Source organism: Fistularia commersonii, chromosome 15, assembly GCF_037954325.1.
Source record: "Fistularia commersonii isolate RoL2024-O1a breed Wild chromosome 15, RoL_Fcom_v1.0, whole genome shotgun sequence".
In the NCBI taxonomy this organism is placed as follows: Eukaryota; Metazoa; Chordata; class Actinopteri; order Syngnathiformes; family Fistulariidae; genus Fistularia; species Fistularia commersonii.
In genome coordinates, this window is record NC_141298.1 from 18,208,949 (window position 1) to 18,232,754 (window position 23,806).

Sequence of the window (23,806 nt, forward strand, 5' to 3'; positions counted from 1 at the left end):
GTTGCGAGTGGAGGACTGCAGCAGCGTGCACCAACCGCGGCCGTGCGGCGGTGGGACGCGGGGACGCGGCGGTGAGGAGCGGCTGTTGCGAGGCGCCTCCCGGCGTCTCTGCGGAAACGGCGGATAGCTTTTGTTATCCGGCCTCCTGCGCGCCGCCGCTGCGTCCCGTTCATCCCCGCTCCTCCCACAACGACTCTCGCTCCTCTTCCTCCTCTTCTTCCTCCTCCTCCTCTTCCTCCTCCCGTCTCCGGCTCCATCGGACGGGACCGCGGATCGAGCGGGACCAGCGGACGGGCGAGGTGGGTCGTTTTCCGCCGTGCTCCGCCCGCGCCGCCGCCGACTGGATTGTACCGGCCGGCCGGGGGGCCCGAAGAGACCAAACCCTCCGGCCCCCGCCGGCGTCATCCTTGGCGCATCCCCGCCGCCCGGCCCGGTTGTTTTGGCCTCGGCGAGACTGCGAGCGGGAGCACTGCAGCATCAGGACCGCCGCAGGAGCCGTGAAGCGGCGGGGCATGAGGACCCGGGGAAGGGCTTGACCGCTTCCACTGCCACCACAGCTGCCGAGGTGCTCGTCTTCCTCTTCTTTTTTTTTTTTTTTCCACATTTTTCCTCCAGAAAAGGGTGTCCGGCGGGGCGGGGGTGGGGTGGGGGGGTGGGCTCGGCGGCCGGGGGTTCGGGCTCCGGCCGGGACGGGCGGGACGTCCTGTGGGAAAGGAGGGCCGGCTGCGGCTCCGGCACCGGCTCCGGTTCCTGACGGCGGCTATTTTTGTGTCCCCCAGCTGAGCGACCGGGACGGCGGGCGGAGGAGAAGATGCTGATGGCCCGAGACACGGCGAGAGATGAGGCTCAGAAGCTGCACAGGAAGTGGCTGAAGCACCAGGCCTTCATGGCCGAGCTGGCCCGCAACAAGGAATGGCTCGCCAAGATCGAGCAGGTGAGTGCAGGAGGCCGAGGACGCCGAGCGGGCGGCGCGTCTCCTCCGCCGCCGCGTCTCAAGGTTACGCCGCGTCATGTGACCGCCTGGACTCCGGGCTTCCAGGTGGGGCAGCCGTGTGGCGTTCAGGGGTCCGGCTGGATTTCAGGCAGTGAGGAGAGTTACATAAAGGACACACACACACACACACACACACACACACACACACACACACACACACACACAGGAGGCTTCCCATGACAGCCAGCAGCTGAGGGGAAGTCAATTTCAACCATGAGAACCTTCTCCGCTTCTGCTGTCCTTCCTCGGCTTCCCATCACGCAGCGCCGACAGAGCTTCTGCTCAGAAGGTTTCCCAGCTTTGCCTCGCTGACGCTCAGGAGGCCTCGTGCACGTAGCGTAGGATCGGGGTTCCCGTTTGGGAAGAGGACCCTCAGGGGCGGGTGAGGGCCAGAAGAAGGTCCAGGTGGTTTTCTGTTGGCGTGTTTCTGCTCACGATGTGGAAGTGAAATGTGAGGCGAGCTGCACCGGATCTGGACCCGGGATGTCCTGAGGAGGAACGGGCCGTGTTCTCCTGCGCGGACCCTCTTGCCTCCGGGGGGTCTGGAGAGGGCCGGTTTCTTCGGCGCTGTCCTCGTTCTCCCCCCGAGGAACCTCCACCCTCAGGCCGAGCAGATCCCCGCCGTCCTCCGGGCCTCCGCCCCCACATTTGTTACCAGGCTAGAACACAAAGGCCCGTCGGCTCGGGTGTTGGTGAAGTTGGTGTTGTCCGACGTCCGGGCAGCTTCTGCCCGCTTCTTGGTGCATGTCGACCACCGGCGTTCTGTGGGGGGGTCTGGAGATCCGTCTGACCTGGTAGATCTTTGCTCGTTCTTCTTGGTGGAGTTTGATATGGAATATTGATGAGAAAGCAGTGGAGTTGATCATAACAGCGGCGCCTTGAAGTGACGCCCCACAACTGCACGAGCTTTGCCTCAGCAGGAGGTCCTCATGTCCCACCAAGGTGTTTCAGGGGCCACGAGGAGGACGTTTACCTCTGGCTGTTTCCTCTTCTTCTTCTCACTTGTTTGGAAATGCATGTGGCGTTTGAATGAAATTGTCGTTTTAACTTCACCGTCATCAGACACGGGCGCGCCGGCCGGGGGGGCGGAGCCAGAGCCGCAGCTAGCTAGCGTCGCCTCAGAGGCCTCCGAGAAGAACCACGAGTGGTGGTTCCCCTCAGTGATGGTTGAAGAATCCAGTTTGTTAAGACAGTTCTCAGCACCGGCAGCCCTGAAGAGCCCGAACCCCGGGCAGCGGCACCATCTGAGGAACCCATGACGACCTCCAAACTCCAGCCGGAGCGTCCAGACAGATGGTCTGCTAGGATGAAGGGAAGGGAGAGTCAGGAGGACGGTTTGGTTCTAGTTGGGGACGCTAAACCCTCGTGGTGGGGAGGGGGCGTCTGAAACCGCCTTGTAGTTAGAAAGCCCTCACTGAAGTGAGGTTCTGGTGAAGGTCTGGCCCAGAGACCAGGTCAGAAACTCTGAAGCTTCAGTAACGCCAAGCTCTGCGGGTCTAAGCTCGCGGGTGGCAGCAGCAACCATCCACAATCACAACAGCCTTTATCCTCAGATTGAGATTGTCCACCAACCCTTCCACCTATATACTCATCCATCCATCCATCCATCCATCCATCCATCGTTCCATCCATCCATCCATCCATCCATCCATCCATCCATCCATCCATCCATCCATCTGTCCCCCTCGTTGTTGCCCCCCTGATGGCACCGTGTACAAGGTTGTGGTCATGTGACTAGCGGTCAGCTGAGACGAGATGTTCAGGGTTTCTGCTGAGAGTGGAGGCCTTCAACCCCAGGCAGGGACCAGAGCTACGCAAAGGGCAGCGTAGACCTCTGCTCTGCAGCAGTGACACACACACACACACACACACACACACACACACAGGCCAATCCTTATCGTCAGTATCTGCAGGTGACGTGTCTGAATCATTCTCCTGTTCCACCACGCTCTGCTTGGCCCCGTCTCCACCTCCTGCACATAAATCGGTCAATATGGCTCCACGGCGCTGGTGCTGCTTTATATTTAGTCCTTGTCAAAGTCACAGGCGGTGTTCTGCTTCTAGAAGCTCCGCTTTCACTTCAGAGAACGACCCCTGTCCCACATCCAGACACGGCGACTCATGGATCGGTCCATCCCGCCATCGCCGCTCGCATCGCCGATCCTGCGGTCAGGGTTGCTATGGGGGCGGAGCCTATCCCGGCTGCGATTGGAGAGGCGGGTTCACCCCGGACCAATCAGAGGGCCTCTTAAAGAGACACCCGACCATTCACCTTCTCAGTGGAGGGTCTCCAGTGAAGCTCCTGCATGTGTTTGGACTCCGGGAGGAACCGAGAGAACCTTGAGGAACCGCATGGAGACGAGGAGAACATGGAGGCTCCACACAGGCAGGAACCCTTCCCGCCGTCAGGTGGAGGTGCTCGCTAGAGATGTTCCATGTTGCTTCGTATCCCGTAGATGTGATCCGGAGGAGCTGAGTGGGTTCCTCGCTGCAGACTCTGTCCGGCAGAGACCCTGCAGCGGCTGTGGGTGGAGGTCTGGTGTGCAGGAGTGGAGGATGTGTGGAGCAGATTGATATTCGTGGGCGAGTGCGTGTATGATTGACCCCTCTGCTGCCGCGCTCCTCGCCACGCCGCCTCCCTGCCGGCGACACAGAGGTGCCACTCTGCCGGCCGGCGCCCGGCAGCATGCTAAGGAGGGTTAGCGTCTCCGCAGCGTCTCCGTCTCCAGGCAGACGCAGGGAAACCACTCCCACAGCGCCGCGCTTTACCCCTTTTTTTGCTTTTCCGACAAAATTCGCTGAACTTTCTCCACGCGTCACATCGGATTTGAAAGTCGCCGACGTGGTCAGACGCTCCCTCGCCGGGCCGCCCGTCCACGGGGGGGTTTGCAGCCGCTGACGTCAGGAGGCTCCAGGACGAACGGGCGTCATCGTCCCCGAGAGCCTCAGAAGGTCCGACTCCCGAGGGTCTGACCTCCGGCTCGCTCTGGAGGGAATAACGGGACGGGAAGCAGGACCGCATTTATGTGATCCTCCCTGCAGAAGGTTCCTCTGCTCCTCACCGGACCGGTGGACCGGGAGGGTCACGCGGGGCCGGATCTGCCGCCACCTTTCCACGGTCCATCTGTCCCTGCTGTGGTGGGACCACGTTCTTCTTGGGTTCTCCTGCCGAGCTCGTCTGAACCAAAGACGGAGGTCGACGGGCTTCCCTGTCTTTTCCAAGGACAATTCTAGACGTTCTTCCACACACACTCTTCCTGGGTGTGTTGGACGTGACGGTGACGCTGTCTATGACTGCTTCAGTGGCCTCCACCGGTGCTGCTCTGAGTGAGGAGGAGCTGTTTCAGCGGCAGGTTTGGACCTGCGAGGGCGGACCTGCTCTGTCCGCCACTCTCTCTCTTTCCACTTCGCCCGGTCGAGGCAGAAGGCCGCCCACACGGAGCCGGGATCTGCAGGACGTTCTGGTAAAATGATCTCCAAGTGCTGGGGTTTCTGCAGATCATCAGAGCCGGTCCAGACCTGCTCTCCGTGGAAAGCGTCCGCGGCGACGCGAGCCGACATCAGCTCTCCTGCGGGAGGCCGGAGGACTCCGCCGGCGGAGAGCCTGCTCGGCTTACTCCTAAATATGCCGTTTGAATTTACCAGCTAGTTAAACGGCGGGCTGAGCCCCTTATCGCTCGTCCGTTGGCGCCGATCTGAAATGCGCGGGTTCGTTCATCTCGGAGCGGCAACGGCGTTTATTTCATCTGAATTTAAAAGGTCCATCACGCCGGAGTGAGAAGAGGATTTGGATTCAGACCGTTATTTCAGGAAAACACAAGATTCGGCCTCCTAAGCCGCGTGGGGGTCGACCTCCACCAGCTGATGCACCTTCGGGTTTGGAGTCTTTGTCCAAAACATTGCATCATCACACACACACACACACACACACACACACACACACACAGAGGTCGGTCAGAGTGATTCTAAAAACCTGATATTTCCAAGCGTCTCATCAGGCAGTGAAATATTAAACGTCACCTGCGGGCGGCGGAGAAACAAACATCCTCTGGCGTCACTTCAACCCACCAGGCTTCTCCTTCCCTGGGATATCCAGGTTCCTTCCACGCCGTCAGATCGGACCTCCAGGCTTCGAGCGATGGCTCCTTTCCCGCCACTGACCGGAGGAAAGCGTTGTGGAAAATAATCCGCCTTTTGGTCCAAGTGTCCTGTGGATCTGGACGTGCATTGCAGAGCCGGCCGGTCCCGGGCGTATCTTCTGGCCGGTCCTCGACTCAGCCCGGCCGGTTCTCCCCGATATTCCTGTGTATCTGTGATGTCGGAGACAGTTTCGGAGACCCGACGAGCACCTCTTCACGTCCGCCGGGAGGACTCGGCGTCCTCTGGCCTCCCGCCGTCCTCTCTGGTCTTACTCAGCGCATGAGGTTCAGCTCAGAGCTCCGGGTCGGCCGGGGTCGCCCCGCCCACCGGAGGCGGGACCCGGAGGTGACCTTGGCGGCGGCTCGGGCGCCGGGGCTGTGCGGAGGCGCTAATGGACGCAGCCTGGGCGGAGTCGGCGGGGCTCCTCCCGAAGCCACAAACGTTAGGAGGTGCTCGCCGGTCCGGGGTAGCTCCGCCTCTCGCTGGCTGATCGCCGGGATAGGCTCCGCCCCCGCCCATGGTTGTAAGATGGGCTTCACAGCAAAGGGCTGGATGCATGAATGCAGTGCAGGCCCCCCCCCTCCCTCCCAGCCCTCGCTATGGGTTCTGGTCCCAGTAGGTGGACTTGTAGGAGGTGTGGTCCCCCTGGGCTCAGCTGAGGCCCCCTGGTCCTCCTCGGATCTCCTCGCCGGCCCTCCACCTGTGAAATGTGTGCACGGCGTTCCCGGGCCACGGCAGAGCTCAGCTCTTTAACCAGCCGCTCCCAGAATGCTGCATCATGATCAGAAGTCCGTCTCCGACGGCCGGAGGCCTCGACGTCTGTGGCCTCCAGTGGCTGTCGGCCCAAACAGTCAGATGTTCCCGGGCTTGTGGGCCTCCATGTCTCTGATGATGACGATTAGATGGTCGTTGCTGTGATCACTGGCTCCCTTCAGAGGTTCCTCAGCCAATCATCTGCCTCCATCTCACCCTCTCCTCTCACGCCAACGACCTTCCTGTCCTCCTCCCTCCATCCGTAAACCTCCTCTCCGGTCTTCCTCCAGACCTCGGCATCCTTCTCGTCAGATCTTCTCCACCCCGTCTCTGTCGAGGTCCGAACCATCTCAGTATGACTTTGCCACCAGAACATCTACCATGTGCTGTCCCTCTGATGGACTCCTTCCCAATCCTCTCTATCCTCCTCAGTCCTGGAGAGGAACCTCCACATCTCCATCTCTGCCTCCCATCTTTCCCTCAGTGTCTCCAAACCAGACGCCATGGCAGATCCTCTTCCACCCTGACGCGATCCTCCACCTCCTCCACCTTCTCCACCTTCTCCACCTTCTCCACCTCCTCCACCTTCTCCACCTCCTCCACCTTCTCCTCCTTCTCCACCTTCTCCTCCTTTTCCACCTTCTCCACCTCCTCCTCCACCTCCACGCATGCAGGCTCAGGTGTCTCTTGTTGTTTTCCAGGTTTTTTTTTCAACCCCAGTGAACGGCGAGAGCCGCCCGCAGCTTTTTGAAAATATTGAATTATTAATGTGTTTTGTTTTATTTAACGTCTATTTGGCGAGACTCCTCACGTCAAGCGTCCGCCTCCTCCCGGGCCTCGGACAGGGACGGACCAGATCCACCGCAGGAGCAGATAGATTAGCTAAACACAGCTCCAGATGCTAGCGAGGGGCGCGGAGGAGATCTGCTCCACGTCTCCACGGTGGCACTCCGGCTGCTCATCCCTCCATCCTGAGGTTCTTTCTGAATGCGTGAGACCTTCAGAGACCTGGAGAACGGATCTTCACCGTCAACGATTTGAGCTCAGCGTGGTGAAAAGGTTCACGCCTCCTTTCCCGTGGTCCTCCAGACCCGGATTCAGGTCCGTCCGTGATCTGCGAGGACCAAAATCCTCGGCCACATGACCGGGGTGGGTGATCTCCAGCGCGGGGCTGCTGGCTGGCATCCACGCCGGCGTCCGGTAGCGACGTGGGACGAGAGCGTGCACGTGAGCTTCGAGCAGCTTCCGGAGCAGATGGCCGTCCGTCAGTCCCGGTCACCTGTCCGGTGTTCCGCAGCGGGTGAAGTGACAGCCTCTCCGCGGTCATGATCTCGGGTCCTTGGCGTCAGGAGTCCTCGTCACGTGGTGAAATGTGAGCGGCTTCGCTCCGGCCGCCGACGTCCAGATGACATCCGAGGGCTTTCGGCCGGCGACGTTCGATTCTGCTGCCGCGGTGGAAACGCTCGGCTGCATCTGGTGGGAGAAGCTGTCAGGCAAACACAAGCCGATCAGCTGGACCCGGGACGCGTGGGCAACGGATCCGTGTCCGTGGATCTTTTGGAGAAACGCAGGACCGCATTCGTTCTGCGCTGAGATCGCACTCGGATGAAGCTAACAGCTAACAACAGAACCCATTTAGTTAGCTTAGCTGTGCAGCCGACGGACGGATTAGTGTTGGTACGCGCTGTTAAAGGGGTCGGCGCCGCTACCGAGCTAATGGACGCTCACGGGCGTCAGCTTTGACCTTCTCGCCGGTGAATTGTATATTGAAATTATCAAGATGGCAGCACGGCGAGAAGGTCGCTGGTCGGATTCCGCCGAGGGGCCTCTCCGTGCGGGTCATCTGAGAACATCTACGTGACACGAAGCGACCTGCGACATCTGTAGCTCGCACCTCCACCTCACAGCAAGAAGGTGGGTTGCCACGGGGAGCCTTCCTGTGTAGACTGTCCACGTTCTGCGTGGGGTTCCTCAGGGTTCTCCGGGCTCCTCCCACAGTCCAAACACATGCAGGGGGTTCATTGGAAACCTTGCGTTGTCCGGCCGTCCGGATGAGAGGGTGGATGGTTGTACTAGAAGTGGGAGATAAAGATGAAAAGATGCCTTTTTGAGAAGAATACCCTTTCTTCACCCGAGATGAGGCCGTATTAGTCCGGATTCAGCAGGAAGAGAAAAGATAAACAGTTCGGTTTCCGTCCGGCTGCTCGGCGTGGCCGTAAACACCTCGTCCCCCGTAGTAAGACGAGTCCTCCATCCCGGCCGCTCCGCTGCTGCGTCAGCGCGAGCAGAAAGCCTGCAGAATCTGGTAACACGCCGCCGTGATTCATACGTGTTGGCCGGCCGAGCGCGGCGCGGCGCGGCGCCGGCCACCGGCCACCGGCCACCGGCCACCGGCCCCGCCAAGATTCACTTAGCAGATGCCCTTTGGATCTCGGTGTGCCAGGCCTGTACCAGCACCCCCCCGCCTTCCGCCTCCCTGCTTCCCCCCTCCGCCTCTGTGTGTCAGTAAAACCAAGAGATTGTGGGGGGGTGGAGGGCGGGGGAGTGGAGTAGAGTGGGCGGGGGGGCGCTTTCTTGCTGGCTCTGCATTACGAGGGGAGGGAGGCCGAGGGACGGCGGCGGCGGGAGGGCGAGCGCGAGCAGCAGTTAAACAGAGAGCGGATGCCAAGAGGAGGATTGCAGCACTGCATCATGGAAGCGCCATCGTCATGGGGTCCGGCTCGCGGCTGCAGGAGCACCGCCATTATTGCAATAGTGTAAGCGAGCGCCACCCCCTGCTGTGCGCGCCGCACGGATTCTTGTCGTGGCAGTCGGACTCGAGGACGTTCGCAGCCGCCGCCACCAGAATTCACCGCGACCCGGGTGACCGAGACCCTCCGGAAGCAGGAAGGCGCTCGGGTGTCCGCGAGGCCGCCTCTCCTCGGCGCCCGGGAGCCGGAAAAAAGAGGCGGGTTCATCGGCGCAGAAGAAAAGGCCACGGGCTCAGATCCCGCCGCGCCCCCTCGTCCGGATCGCGACTCCGACGAAGGCAGAGATTTGTGGATCGCGAGACTCGCCATGCATGATTTTTAGGTCAGCCCCGGGCCAGAGTTTGCTCCGTGCACGGAGCGCCATACCAGCCCTGGCGGGGGCCGCTGTCCAACACGGCTATTTTTGGGAGCAAACACAATGTGCGGCGTTCGTCTGCCGACCTCATCCAGTAGAAACTCCCGATCCCGAACGGGATGACGATCATCCTCGGCTCACGCCGGCCTGGAAGGGAGCGCTTTCTCTTGGCCCGCCGTGCCGCCGCCCCCCGAGCCAGCGCTGGTATTAACGTTTGCCGGTGAGAAGTCGCTGGGCCGAGAAATGACGGAGGAGGGGTTGATCATGAAGTCATGGCAACCTCTGCCTTCCATTTCCTCTCCTTACGTCACGATTTATGTAACGTCAGAGAGTTTGTTTCTTTTCTGGTGAAGATTATCAGCCGGATGCGTGAAATGTGCGTTTTGTGTCGAATTGGCTTCACGGTCAAATAGTGAAAGTGAAAGCTGCAAATTCACTCATAACAAAAGCCTCTTTCTCGCTGCAGGAGCTTTCTGCTGCTCCCAGAACCATCTCAGCTCCTTCTCCGAGTCGGGGTCTTCTCACACTTCCGTAGGAGCTCGTCGGCGCTCGCCGACCGGTGGAGCTCATAAGCGGCGTCCATCACCAGGGACTTCCTGCGTCCTGCAGAGCCCCGTCTTTCAAGGCTCTCCTGGTCGCTGCTCAGATGTTGTCATGGGAAAAAATGTGTAGAAGCAGTAATAAATGGAGCAACAAGGAGGTCCAAGCTCTTCTGTCCTGCTACGCCTCAGAAGGGTTTCCGGGGCCCGCAGAGGAACATCTACATTAGCAGAGTCAGCTAATGGCTAACGGGGGCTAACGGTTAAACAGAGCAGGGAGAAGATAGAAACACTCCAACCGTCCACGAACGCTGTGGCGGCTTCACCTCCACGGCCTCCACGGCGTCTTCTTCTTCGTTGGTTTGTTTCTGAGTGTGGAGCGGAAGGTGAACATCTCAGCGGTCCATACCGTGGTCCCTCACCGCCTGTGGGAATGCGCAGCTAGATGGTTCCTCTGCAGGAGGCGACTTCCCGGAGCCGACTTGGATGTGTTCTGTCTGAGAGTGGTTCAGATTCTGTGTCCAAGAAACCATCATGTCCTTGATAATGTGGATGAATTGTCTTTGTGATTTGAAGCAAAGGTCATTCGGAGGAGAGGTCGCCCCCCAGCTCTAAGTGTCCTGTCTATCTTCAGGAGGGTCTGGAGCTGATCCAGGAGAAGCCCGAGCTACGCCCAGTGGTGCAGCAGAAGCTGGAGGAGATCAGGGAGTGCTGGTCCGACCTGGAGACCACGACCAAGGCCAAGGCCCGCCAGCTCTTTGAGAACAACAAGCCGGAGCCGGCGGTGAAGAGCTACTCGGACCTGGACGACCAGCTCTCCCACCTGGAGCGGCAGCCGCCCCAGCTGGAGCAGGCCCACCAGCTGCCCACCTTCAACGAGCAGCTCCAGAAATTCCAGGCGAGTCTCAAACGAAGCCCGATAGACGTCCCGTCGGTTCCGGACTATCGAGGTCGTTACCACGGTCTGCAACGTCGTATTCAAAACATGGGTGACGGAGGAAGACGGTGGCCAGAATGATCTGACGGCGGATCAGACCAGTGAGCATCAGTTTGCTTGAGTCTGCGTGAAGGTGCTTCCAGCGTCGCCATCCTGAGAGCTTCCTGCTGGCGCCTCCGGTGTGTGTGGATAGTGTTAGAATCAGCTGACACACCACGGAGGGTCGAATAAAACACGAGCGGACGCAACTAGAAAGGATCGTAGTTGAGGTCTGCGATAGAAGCTCTGCATCCTCCTGGATGGAGCCGATGCTCCTGCCAGGCGCTGGACCTCAGGGACCTCAGGGACCTCAGGGACCTCAGGGACCTCAGGGACCTCTGGGACCTCAGGTCTCGGCTCAGTGTTGTCGCTGAAGTGCTTCTGACGCGTCCCGAGAGCCAAAATGACACCCGACGCTCCCCTTCTCAAACCCAGGGATGCCGTTGCGTAATCCTCAAACGTCCCGACGGGAGAGGAGCACGTCCACCCTTCGTCCGTAACCTGACCTTCCTCTTCCTCCTGCCGCAGGCTATGGAGTCTCAGATAGGCGACTTCTACAAGGATGTGGCGGAGCTGGGTAGCTTGCAGGGGGTTTGCCTTCCCCAGCGAGGCGTCATGGCGGACGAGAGGGAAGGCGGCGAGCAGTCGCCCGTGGTGGAGACCCGCATCGTGCGCCTCATCGAACCCCTGAAGGAGAGACGCCGCATCCTGCTGGCCTCCAAGGAGATGCACCAGGTCGCCCAAGACCTGGAGGACGAGATCGTGAGTCTGAGCTTCCTCTGGCTTCAAACCTCCGAACGCCGCCGTTGCTCGGACGCTGGTCTCCTGTGTCTCATCGGGAAGGTGCTTGTCGTTCCGGCTCGTATTCGCTTTCCACGATAACCAAATTTACCATTTGAGGTGTTGAGAAAACGTCCCGGCGACTTCATTACGTTGTGAAGTAATCGCCGGAAACACGGTCGACTGCGGCGGCGTCCGCTGAGCGAGCCCGTATTGATCAGGGCATCACATGTCTCTTCCGTCGGGGTGGAAACAGCCTCCTCCTCCCCGTCCAATGTGGGCTATCCATAAGGACGTGATTGTGCGCATGAATAATGCACAAACGGTAAGGCAAACACAAGATGTGAGCCGCTGACGGTGTGAGCCAAAGTACACCGTAGGGAACGGCAGCCGGCGTACGCTCGCTTTTTCCCCAATCACTAACGACTTCGCTCGTCGTATTAATCCGAAGTCTGCTCGTGAAACGCCACGATAAACCCCCTCCGTGCTCTCGGCCGACCGCGACACTACTATTGTCCCGAAATCACCGTGGAAACCGCAGACGCTGCATCCCGGAAGTCAGGCTCTGCATTTTATACTAATGTTTCCCCGCGGCAGAATGAAGACATTACTTGAGAAACCCAGGTTTGCCGTTCAGGGTCGATGAAGTCGCTATCAGAGGAAAATCGATGATATCAAACCCGAGCGTTTGTGAGGCCTCCGTTTTAACATCTGAGGCGACTGTGCTTTCTGGACAGATGTGGATCCAGGAAAGGCTCCCGGTGGCCTCCTGCAAGGATTACGGAAGCAACCTCCAAAACGTCCAGCAGCATATCAAAAAGAACCAGGTAAGGGTCGAAGCGCCGCCTCCGGACCGCCGCCGCCCCCGACCGGCTCTTACCGAGCCTTTCTCCTTCTGAAGACCCTGAAGAGGGAGCTGGCTGGGCGGCGCGCCCGTGTGGAGGAGGTCCTGGACCGGGCCGGGATCATCGCCTCGCTGCGCACTCCCGAGGTGGAGTTTGTGCGCGAGGGGGCCGGCCACGTCCGGCAGCTGTGGGAGCTGCTGCAGCTGGAGACGGAGAGGAGGTCTGTGATGCTGGACGCCACGCTGCAGTCCCAGCGGTACTACGGCGAGGCGGCCAAGGTGGAGTCCTGGCTGTCCGGGCAGAAGCTCCAGCTGGCCAATGAGGAGAAAGGCTCGGTAAGGACGCAGCTCGTCGGCTCGCCGCCTGAAGCGAACGCGAGACGACGACATGCCAAATCTCCGCGGGTCACTTTCAGGACGAGGCGAGCACCCTGCAGCTGCTGAAGGCCCACCTGGCTCTGGAGCAAACGGTGGAAACGTACGCGGAGACGGTGGGCATGCTCTCCCAGCAGTGTCAGATCCTGCTGGAGGTGGGACATCCTGAAAGGTACGGCATGACTCATCTCCACACATCACACGGAGGCGGAGGGAGGAGGGAGGCTCGCCACCGCCCCGCCGCCCATCCTATGGCCGGCTCGCCCGATGATTCGGCTCCCTCTTCCCCCCCGAACAGCGAGCAGATCACCAAGCAGCAGTCCCACATCGACCGGCTCTACGTGTCCCTGAAGGACATGGTGGAGCACAGGAAGACCAAGCTGGAGCAGCAGTACTGGCTCTATCAGCTCAACAAGGAGGTGGAGGAGCTGGAGAAGTGGATCACTGACCGCGAGTCGGTGGCCAGTTCCACCGACCTGGGCGGCGACCTGGAGGACGTCACGGTCAGTGCCCTCGGCGAGACGCCTTCTCCGAAATCGCGGCGCCTCAAGTAGCACCTATTTGTAGCTCACTTCTCGGCGCGCCCGGACGTAGCCCGGTGTGCTCGCGGTGCCCTAAACCCACACAAATCGTACGGCACGTTACGCCGCGTATCAACTTTGCGCGACTTCGTTCCAGGTGCTTCAAGAAAGGTTCATCAAGTTTGCCTCGGAGACCAACGGCATCGGCCACCAGCGGATGGAGCAGGTGAACAAGATGGTGAACGAGATGATCGACTGCGGCCACGCGGACGCGGCCACCATCGCCGAGTGGAAGGACGGGCTGAACGAGTCCTGGGCCGACCTCCTGGAGCTGATGGAGACCCGCAGGCAGATGCTGGCGGCGTCGCATCAGCTGCACAAGTTCTTCACCGACTGCAAGGAGGTGCGACGGCAGCTCCGGCCCGCCTGTGAATCAGCCGTAAGGCGCTCGGCCTCGCCTCTTCGGAGGCGGGCCGTCTGGCCGTGACGCAGGCGCTGCTATTTTTAAAGCGCCGGCGATGACGCCGCCGCTGTCCTGTGTTGTAGGTCTTGGCTCAGATCGCAGGCAAGATGAAGCAGCTGCCAGAGGTGAGGGCGTGCCAAGCCAACATCACCAATCCAGCCACCCTGCAGAGACTCATGCACTCCTTCGAGCATGCCCTTCAGCTGCTCGTCACACAGGCGAGTGAGAGGACTTCTTTCCAAACACCTTCGGTCGCCCTACTTTCTCAGAATGAGCGGACGCCGGATTCGCCGGCCTTATCTTTGACAAAAGTGTGCTTAGCGCATCGTCCGAGGAGTAATTCCTCCTCGTCGCTTTCGCCCTTTTACTCTCGATCTGCTCTTGTAAATCTTCAAGGAGCCGTTCGGTTGTCGGAAACGGTTTGTTTCCTTCTACCTCTGGATAAAAGAAGCGGAGGCTTAGAAGGAAAGGGGCCGCTCACGATACCGGGCCCGTCCCGAGCAAAACGCAAACATCTCCTTCACCTCGCTCAGACCGTCCTGTCCTGTTGTAGGTCCGCCAGCTGCAGGAGAACGCCGCTCAGCTGAGGACCATCTACGCCGGCGAGAAGGCCGAGGCCATTATGGTCAAAGAGCAGGAAGTGATGGACGCGTGGAAGGAGCTGCTGGGCTCGTGCGAGGCCAGCCGGGTCCAGGTCACCTCAGTCACCGACAAGGTGCAGTTCTTCTCGGTGGTGCGGGAGAACCTCATGTGGATGGAAGGCATCATGGGCCAGATCTGCTGGGACGAGCCCAGGTATGACGTCCAGCTTTGCACGCTATCGTGCCGAAGCGTTCAGATTCTGTGTCTGATAGAAGAACATCTAAGGTCAGAGATGCCGGGCGGTAATGGCCGCAAATACCTTCTACTCCACTTCGGCTCAACCTCTCACTGCATGGTGCGTTTCGTCAACACTTTTCATGGACGTACATATGAAACGCATACGTTAATGGATATGAAGGCGCGTCTAGTTATCACTTACATTGTCGGTCGACCTTTTACGTCCTTGGAATTGATTATTTTATTTGTTCATTTTTATTTTTATTTATTTCTCCTTTATTTAAAGGAAAGGAAAGTCCCATTGAGATTAAAAACCTCTCTTTCAAGGGAGTCCTGGCCAAGAGGCAGCAAAAGAATACAATTACATTTAAAATGAAATTAAAATATCATACAAATCATATAAAACAGTTACAAATCTGTGGAGTCGTCTCAAGTGCTCTCAATCTGGACTTAAAGCCGCTCAATGAAACGAGTTCCGTGAGTTTCCGGTCCTTTTGCAACATGTTCCATGGAGACGGGGCAGAACAGACAAAAGCCTTTTTTCCCAGTTCCGTGCAGACAAATGGAACAGAAAGAAACAGCTGATCATGAGAACGTAAACCATAAGAATCAACACTTCTCTGTGTGATCACGTTATAAATGTAAGAGGGCAACAGTCCCAGCATAGCCTTGTAAATGAAAGTGCACCGGTCAATAAATCTCCTGGTGGACAAAGAGGACCATCCCGCTGGAGAATACAGCTCACATCTCCACAGAGACGGGAGAGTAACTCCCATCCTCAGGCAGGATCGGTCGTGTTCAGGCTCTGCTCTTAAGCCAAAAGCATCGTTGAGGAAAGGCACGCCTCCGAATTAGATAGTCTCCTCATTCTCACGCTAGCACGTAGCATGTTGCTGTTTTAGCTGTTCGGGCTAATCTAAAACAAGTTACGCTGTCCGGACTGGAGCTCAGGACGAGGGTGCCTTAAATGAGCAATGAGAAGAAATCGTCCTGATCTTTAAATGTACTTGGCTATTGATTTTTGCCGACACGGTGGTTCTTCTGAACACGGAACCATGAGATGTGGGGAAGGGAAGGTGCTTCTGGCGGCGCTGCTCGGGCCCGTGCGGCTTTAGCGTCGGCCAACGCTCTCGTAATGTTTACCGGGGAACGGGATCATCCATAGTATCGGACCCGAATCTAATCCGAACGAATCGATCCGTCCCTCGACAGAGATCTGACCGCTCTGGACGTGATGATGAAACAACATCAGGAGCTGAAAGCCAAAATAGACGGGCGCGGCAAGACCATCCAGCAGTGTGCGGATCTGGGCAAGATCCTGATCGCAGCAGGCAACCCCGCGTCAGAGGAGGTCGGGCAAGGACGTCCGCCGTACCTTCGCACGGCGCACAGTTGCGTCATTAGGATATAAACGTGTTTTTTTGCGCCGCTTGTCCGTCACCACAGATAAAGGAGAAGTTGGACTGCCTTCTGGCCAAGCAGAAGGATGTCGTGGACAAATGGGACAAGCACCAGGAGCGGTTACAGCGCAGTGAGTCAACGGCTTCCTCGGGGTTTCCCGGAGCAAACACCACCCGCCTTTCCGATCGTGTGTTTCTCTAAACATCAGAAATGCACCGTTTGAATAGGCGGCGTATTTCGGACGGCGAATAGACGTTCAAATTGAGAGGTACGGACCTGCCGCGCGTCTCTCCGCAACACCATGTTGTCAAAGTTGTCAAATAGACTCGAGTGGGAAACGGTTTATTTACGTGAACCGGTTTCACGTGCCGTGAATTCTAAGGCGGCGAAATCGCACACTTGCGCATTCGATCGAGGAACGTCCGTTCTCGCACGTGAAGCGCCCGCACAGCACGCCCGTGTGTCTGGTGTTCGCCGGCGTGCGTGGCGACGCGGTGCGATGCTAAGCCGACCGTCGGTCTGCTTGTCCCCTCCAGAGCAAGAGCACTTCCAGTTCGCCCAGGAGACGGTGAAGGCGGAAGCCTGGCTAAAGGCCAAGGAGCCGCTAATCGCCTCCAAGGCGCCGGAGGGAGGAGCCGCCCAGGCCCAAACAGACGAGGTGGAGCAGCTCATCCTCCGTCATGAAGCCTTCCGCAAGGCTGCTGTAACCTGGAAAGAACGCTTCAGCTCTCTCCGCCAGCTTTCCGCAGTAAGCTTGACTGTAGCTAAATGTTTAATCAGTTTGGTGGAGTCACAGTTTAATGGCGCTACAGGAGGAGAAAAAAGAAAAGCGGTGACCTTGGGACGGTGTGCTTGCTTAGCAGACATGGGCGCATACCATGAGTTTGCATCATCATAGGCTGGAGTCTGTCTCGTGACATTTAGCGCACGTAGTTTAGCCTCACTCGCTCACCGCCCCCCCCATTAGCATTTCACGCTACATTGTTTAGCCGTCAATAAAACGGACTCGTACGAGCGATACCTCGGTTTTATTGGGTCCTTTCTGCTACTAGCTTGTGATTTCACTGGGGGTCACGGGGGGCCGCTAGTCATCAAACTTCTGTCTTGTAGGCTGAGAAGAAGAAAGAGGAGGAGAGAAAGACCACTCCGCTGTCCAGTCGAAGGATGTTCCCGCTGTCGTGTCTGACGCCAAGCGTTCCCTCCACCAGTGCTACCTCGCCCTTCTTGAGGCAGACAATTCAGGCGCACGTAGAAGCCAAACCCTTACAATCCGGTCTGGATCTAGGCGCCGTGGCGGCGTCCCAGAGGTTGTCCTCGCCGCGCGCCGCCTACAGCGCGGCCATGAACGGCTCCGGCTATCACGGAGCGGAGCAGCAGTGCAGCGGGAAGCTGCCGGGCTCCTCGTACCTCGGCGTGAATCACCAGGTCGTCGGAGGCGGCTGCGACTCCGGCGTTTCGCCTCTGACGTCCCACGGCGGCGGAGCGGACTCCACGTACCTCGGAATAAACAATCAAACGGCCGGTAGCGCGGAGACCTCCGGGTATTACGGGATGTCCTCGGGCTGCGTGGGTAACCCCGGCCTCTCGATTCAAAGCCACACGGGAAGCGTCAGGTTGGGAAGTTCCGGTAACCTGGCGCAGCAGCAGTGCGCCGGAGGTCAGGGAAGCCCCGGCTATCTCCCGCCGCAGAATATGGGCAGTTCTGGGTACTTGGCACAACCGCAGAATATGGGCAGTTCGGGGTACTTGGGGCAGCAGCCCAATTTAGGCAGTTCAGGCTATTTGGCTCAACAGCCGAACACGGGCAGTTCCGGGTACCTGGCGCAGAACTATCAGAGCAGCGGAGGGCTGGGGAGCTCGAGCTACCTGGCGCAGAATCATTACAGCAGCGGAAGTCTCGGTAGTTCCGCCTACTTGGCCCCGAGCGGAGGCATCATGGACCCCAAAATGGCGTACGCCTGGCAGCACCTGAAGGCGGACTTCATGCAGCCCAGTATCAACCACATTCACAAGGCCGTCAACCCGCTTCTGGAGGCCAGCAGGATGCAGCGGGAACAGTACGGGGACATCCCCATGGCAGACATGATAGGGCCGGAGTCGGGGCTGGAGCTCCTCCACGGCCGCCTCCAGAGGGACCCCCGCGGCAGCCGCTCCGATCCTCAGATGGACCACCTGAGGCGGGAGAGGGAGTACAAGCTGGGTAGACAGACGTCCAGCGAGCAGGAGATCCAAGCCAGGTTGAACGAGCTGCCGCTGATCGTGCGCCAGGAGCGATACCGGAGACGCCTGGAGCGGCAGTCGTCCAGCGAGCAGGAGGGGAGCGGCAAGCAGAGGCTGCAGAGACAGGACTCCAGCGACCTGGAGGGCTCCGTGAAGGACGGCTCCGACAAGCGCTCAGGGTACGTGAACGGGCGGCGCCGCCAAAGTCCGAACGTTCGGCCGGCGGAGCTTTGCGACCCCGCTCGTATGTCAGTCACATCTCGACGGCGATCCGTGTTCTGGTGACTCGTGTTTGTGCTTGCCGTCGCAGGGACAAGAGATCCACCATGGCAGAGATTGTAGAGCAAGTGCAGGAGAGAGAGGCGGCGCACGTAAGTTAGCTTCCACGCCGTCCCCGGAGAAACGGGTGCGCGAGTTGTTTCACGTGCGCGAGTACATGTCCTGCGCGCTTTGTGCCCCGCAGGCCCGAGGCGAGCCCTACCGGCCTCCCAGCAGCCTCTCGGCGCCGGTGACTCGTTTCGACGGCCGCCCGCGGGCCCGAGACCGCCCCAAGCCCAGGAGGAGGCCGCGCCCGAAGGAGCCCGAGGAGACGCGGCGTTCCCGCTCGGCCCCCGCCACCGGCGCCCCGACCACGCCGCAGCCGCCCTCGCACACCGCGCACAACGAAGGCTTCCTCTACCGCAAAAAGGCCTCCAGCTCTGACCTGGAGGCCCAGCAGCGAAGCCCAAACAGGTACCGGGCAGAGAAACCGGGAAGTTCCTCTTCTAGGGGACGGCCAGTCCTCAGTCATGCTTCCTCCTGTTTCCTGACAAGTCTTTAAAACCGGGAGGGAGCGGGCTGCGGCTTTAAAAGCCCAGCTCACGGAGATACCAGTGGGTCCAGACAAGCCATGCGGTCCCGCGTGTTGTATCTTCGTGACACGTTAAACCCCAAACTAATCCATGTGGCATTTTGGACTTCCAGCAAATCCTGGGTGAATGTATACTGTGTGCTGAAGGAGGGACTCCTGACCTTCTACAAAGACGCCAGGAACCACACCGCGACCTACAACGGAGAGCCTCCCGTCGACCTCTGTAACTGCTCGTTCGATCCCTCCATGGGCTACAAGAAGAAGAAGAACGTCTTCATCCTTCAGTAAGTTATGACGCCGGGGGATTTTTACCCAAATCAAACCTGACGCTCACAGCCTGATTATGTGTGTGTGTGTGTGTGTGTGTGTGTGTGCTTCTCTGAAACAGAGTGAACGACGGAAACAACTTTGTCTTCCACGCAAAAGACGAGGTAGGAAAGTTCTACCTGTCCTTTCATTTAGTTCTGAAGGCGCTCTGAGGAACGGCTTCCAGCCCTCAGGGAAACACGAACCACCGCGCTGGCATTTGGGCTTCTGGAAGTGGCGGCGCAGCGTGAGGCTGAACGCTGCTTTCCAGGAGCAGTGTGTCCACCTCCGCCGAGGCCTCTGTCCTCCACGAGGAGGACGGCCATCACCCGTCTCTTTACCCTCTAAGAATCAAATAGAAGTTTGTTCTTTTATCCCCTCGACGGTGGAGGTGAGAGCAGACACGGTGAGGAGAAGACAGGAGGCAGAGCTGGAGGCAGCACAGGTGAAGATGGGGATGTTCTCTTTGGGAGCGATGAGGAAGGACAGGATCAGGAAGGAGTCCATCATCACAGGGACAACCCATGGTAGACGCTCTGGAGATAAAGGGAGCTGGAGAAGATCTGGGTAGAAGGTTGGAGGTCTGGAGGAAGATCAGAGAGGAGCTTTATGGATGGAGGGAGGAGGTGTGCGAGGAGAGGGTTAGACGGAGGCAGATGATTGGCTGAGGGTTGGATGGAGGAAGGCGATTGGCTGTGGACACCACTGAAGGGAGGAGCTCAGAAGAGAAGAACACAAATACACTGCACGTCATGAAGATAGGAGTCCGTAGAAATGAGATCCAGGATATAGAAATATATATTTAGATGGACGTCTGCTAGCATAGCGGAGCTACCTTCTTCTGTCTAACCTGGTGGTGGCCTGAAAAACATCCAGGTTCTGCTGAACGATCCCATGCCCTCCGTGCACGCCCCCCCCCCCCCCCAGGTGGTCGGTGTGGTTCGGCCGTGAAGCGTGGACTTCCCGCTTGTCCCTGGTTGTCTGCTTCGAAACAAACCCAAAGTCAAGTCAATCGCGTTGTCGTGTTTCTTATGGTCGACCACATGGGCTTTTGTCTTTTGGACAAAACCGGCCGGGGATTATTTTCAGAAATGGCGAACGATTTTATGCTTATCCGGTGTTTTTCCTCGATTACCGTCGAAGCCGAGAGAAAAGGCCCGACGTAAATGAGCCGGCGCGTCAAGACGTCTGTCTTCCGTCTCTCTGTCCGGCCGCAGGAGGACCTGAAGGCCTGGACGTCCAACATCACCACCTGCATATCCGATCACGAGGCCATGGCCAAGTGGGACAAGCCGGGCACCTCGGGCATGGACGCCGACCGCTCGGAGAGGAAGGAGAAGTCGGAGGGGGACGCCGACGCCAGGTCAGAGAGGTCGGAGCCGGCGGAGGGCGAGGAGAGGTCCGAGAAGGAGAGGTCAGAGAAAGGGGACGGCTCCGAGAAGCTAGACACGTCAGAGATCGCTGACAAGATGGAGGGCGGGGCGGGGGGCTCCAGCACCTCTGGAAGGAGCAAATGAGGAGCTCCTCCGAGTTTTATCCACTGACAAATGGCGTAGGACGTGTTGGGTGGGTGGATGGATGGATGGATGGATGGATGGATGGATGATGGATGGATGGATGGATGGATGATGGATGGATGAACAAAGAGCATGTGCAGCCAGGTTTGCAGATCCTCAATCACAGAGCTGGGACACACCGAGGCCGAGGTCCGCCGACTGACTATTGTAACTGTGACAGTCTAATCTCTCAGCCCTCCCCGTCACCATGGCGATACATCAACGCTTGCATCGCGCCACCCGCCGGTAGATAAGGAGGTCGGCCGAGACGCGGACTCCCGACGAGCGCTCCCAGGAATTAGTCACCGTCACGTTCCCGTCGTCCGTCGTTTAACCCCCCGGATCCACAGCATCTCCCTGTAAATAGAGTTGACTGATAATGCAATGCTCTGTCTGTCCCCTGGAGGTGCTGAATGAAATGTTTCACAATATTCTCAAAAAACAGAAAAAAAAAAAGTTTTTTGAAGCAATATACTTTTTTTAATCCTACTCTTTGTCAGAAAGAGAGAGAAAAAAAAGAGATAGTCGTGGGAAAAGGAGGGATAGTTTCACATGTGAAGGCGTCCCCGGGCAGTTTGCACCTTAGACACTGGACACGCCTGTAATGTAACCATGGAGACGGTGAAACCCGGGAATGCCGGCGGCACACACACCCGACGACACCGGCGTCGACGAACACACACTTTGACATTTTCTTTAAAGTTATGGCTATAATTTGTCTGAAAAAAAAGGGAAAAAACCCGAGCCGTCCGTGGAAGCCCCGGAGTGTGACGGCACACGTGACCCGCGGACCCGAGGGAACCTGAACGTTGCATGAACTAGTCTATTAGTGGCGCCTGTTAGACTCGCCTTTGTTTTCGCCTTCTTCGGATCACGTGGGCGGCGTCGGGAATGCAATAAGGAAACGGCGGGAGGGGAGGAGTCGCGCTTCCGGCGGCCCGGAGGCGTGTCGGGGTTTTCTTCCACGCACGGCGAGCACCTGAAGGCACCGCCACCCCCCCGCCCTTGACCTGTGACGTGAACGGCGTCACCGAGCGGCGCCCGTCGTCCTGTTTCACTGCGTTTCATTTTCCACAGAATGTAAAAGTCTCGGCTGTTTGCCCCCCCCCCCCCCCCCCCCCCCCCCGAAAAAAAAACAATAAGACCCCCCCATATCTGTGTGTGTGTGTGTGTGTGTCTGCGCGCTAACACAACACCCCGAGGTGAAGGGGGGTGAAGATGAGAGTGTTTGTGTTAACCCACATAATTAAAAGCAATCATCAGTCAGATATATTAATGTTTATGACATTTAAATCAAAATATGCAAATTAGGAGACACTATTTAATATCATAGCGTATAGAAGCACCCGGCGTGTGGCTGGATGAACCTCTCCGACCAGGGAAGAGCAGCGCCACAGGCTGGGAGTATGTTTGTTGTATTTTTATAAACCTATATTTATTCATGTCACATTCAGGAACGAGAGCGTCTTTCCAACAGCTGACAGAGCGGGTCAGTGTGTGTGTGAGCGTGTGTGTGTGTGTGAACGTGTCTGTGTTTGCGACGGGGTCGGAATCCACGTGAGCTGCCCCCTCCTCCCCCCTAAAAAAAAAAAAAGAACGAGCTGAAGGTGGAGCGGCGTGGCTCAGTCCCTGTACCGTCTGTTTGCCATGTATGTCCGCTCCTTTAACACGTATACCAACAATAAAAGACTTTCCGAAACGTCCGTCAGATGTGGCCGTGTTGATACGTCCTCCTCACATTCCAGACGTCAGCGGCCCGGACCCTGCGACCAAATACCCTCTGAATCGTCTTCCTTTCTGCAAAGCGAAGGACGTTTGTCCGCGGGCGGCCCGTAGGAGGCGGGACCGCCGCCTTCTCGTTCCCGACGCTCTCTGTTCGAACACGAGTGCCGTGTCGCGCTTTGGTTTACGAGTCGTCTCGACGGAAGGCCGCCGCAGAAGACGAGCGAGCCGATGAGTTCGCTGTGGCCCGGAGAGGAGCTGCGGCGTTTGGGCGAGGACGTAACCGTCCTGGCGGCTCTGCAGGTGTTGATCCACCGACCTGGCTGCTCTCCATCTCCTCTCACAAACTCTGGCTTTGGTTTTCTTTTTGTTCCTTTTGTTCAACCCCTTCAACGGACGTCCAGCGTAACTGAAGAAAAGAAAACACAGGGCCGAACAGTGTGTGCGCGTGTGTGTGTGCGCGTGTGTGTGTGTGTGTGTGTGTGTGTGTGTGTTTGTTACTTCCCATTACAACCTGCTGCTATGACATTAAAATAAACCTCCAAACCTGCTGATGCTAACGTGATGTGGAATTGCTGTGGACATGTTTTGTCTGCCGTGCTGATCTAACACACACACACACACACACACACACACACACACACACGTGCGCGCTCTCTGCCACCGCCCTCGGTGACTGGAAGGCCAAGACCCTCATGGAGTGGCCCTTCGGTCCGAGGGGCCGCGCGACAGACTCGCCCTGTGGATCCGACGTTCAAACTGAAAAGCCAATTTAAATGTTGAACATCGACACTTTGTGTGTGTGTGTGTGTGTGTGTGTGTGTGTGTGTGTGTGTGTGTGTGTCCTTCACATCTTAAAAGTGTAAATGGGACCTGTGAGGAAGGGCCCGACTGCCTTCCCGCTCTGCAGCAGGTCTGAGTCACCGGTGGAAATCAACTGAAGGGCTGATCTTTTCAAAAACCGTCCGTGTCCAAAAAGAGGTTGTGACCAAACGCCTGCCCGCCGCCCGCTTCTGTACAGCCCGTCCCTGACACACACCTTTCTACGCTGTATCTATGGCTTTCTTAGAGCAACCAATGAAAACGCTGAACCTCATCCCGGCTTGGCGACGTTCGAAACGCAAAGCGAGCGGACGCGTGCGAGCGCAAAGCGGAAGGAGGGGGAAAAAAAAAAAGAAAAAGAAAAAAAAGGCAATGCAACTTTTGCTCTGCAGCGGTGCGGAGCAGCGGTGGAGATGCAGGGTCTATTCTATAATAATAAGGAACATATACAGTATTGCACAACTTCTGCACAACTCGATGTATGCTTTACGAATGTACATTTTCATTCTGGTTTGTTTTATTGAAATGAAAACCATCTGCCAATATCTGTCTGTGGAAACATGAAAGAAAAAAAAACAAAACAAAACATGGTATTGTATAAAATCTGTTCATCCATTCAA

General features: G+C 57.9%; 1 protein-coding gene across 1 annotated transcript; it reads left to right on the forward strand.

Annotated features, from left to right (window-relative positions):
* sptbn4a (spectrin, beta, non-erythrocytic 4a) lies at positions 1-23,806 on the forward strand. The gene is made up of 20 exons (XM_086160274.1): positions 1-565; positions 780-934; positions 10,166-10,429; positions 11,036-11,269; positions 12,025-12,114; positions 12,189-12,467; positions 12,548-12,678; positions 12,805-13,009; positions 13,185-13,430; positions 13,574-13,708; positions 14,044-14,285; positions 15,522-15,660; positions 15,756-15,840; positions 16,247-16,458; positions 16,821-18,109; positions 18,241-18,301; positions 18,394-18,662; positions 18,894-19,064; positions 19,169-19,211; positions 20,304-23,806. The coding sequence occupies exons 2-20, from the start codon at positions 812-814 to the stop codon at positions 20,601-20,603; spliced, it is 4,518 nt and encodes a 1,505-aa protein (XP_086016400.1). The 5' UTR covers positions 1-565; positions 780-811; the 3' UTR covers positions 20,604-23,806.

Bases quoted from the DNA above. Each gene is read 5' to 3' on its own strand.
- sptbn4a (XM_086160274.1), top strand. From the start codon at position 812: ATGCTGATGGCCCGAGACACGGCGAGAGATGAGGCTCAGAAGCTGCAC. The intron at 13,010-13,184 runs GTCAGTGCCCTC...ACTTCGTTCCAG, and splicing joins GCGACCTGGAGGACGTCACG to GTGCTTCAAGAAAGGTTCAT. The intron at 13,709-14,043 runs GCGAGTGAGAGG...GTCCTGTTGTAG, and splicing joins TTCAGCTGCTCGTCACACAG to GTCCGCCAGCTGCAGGAGAA.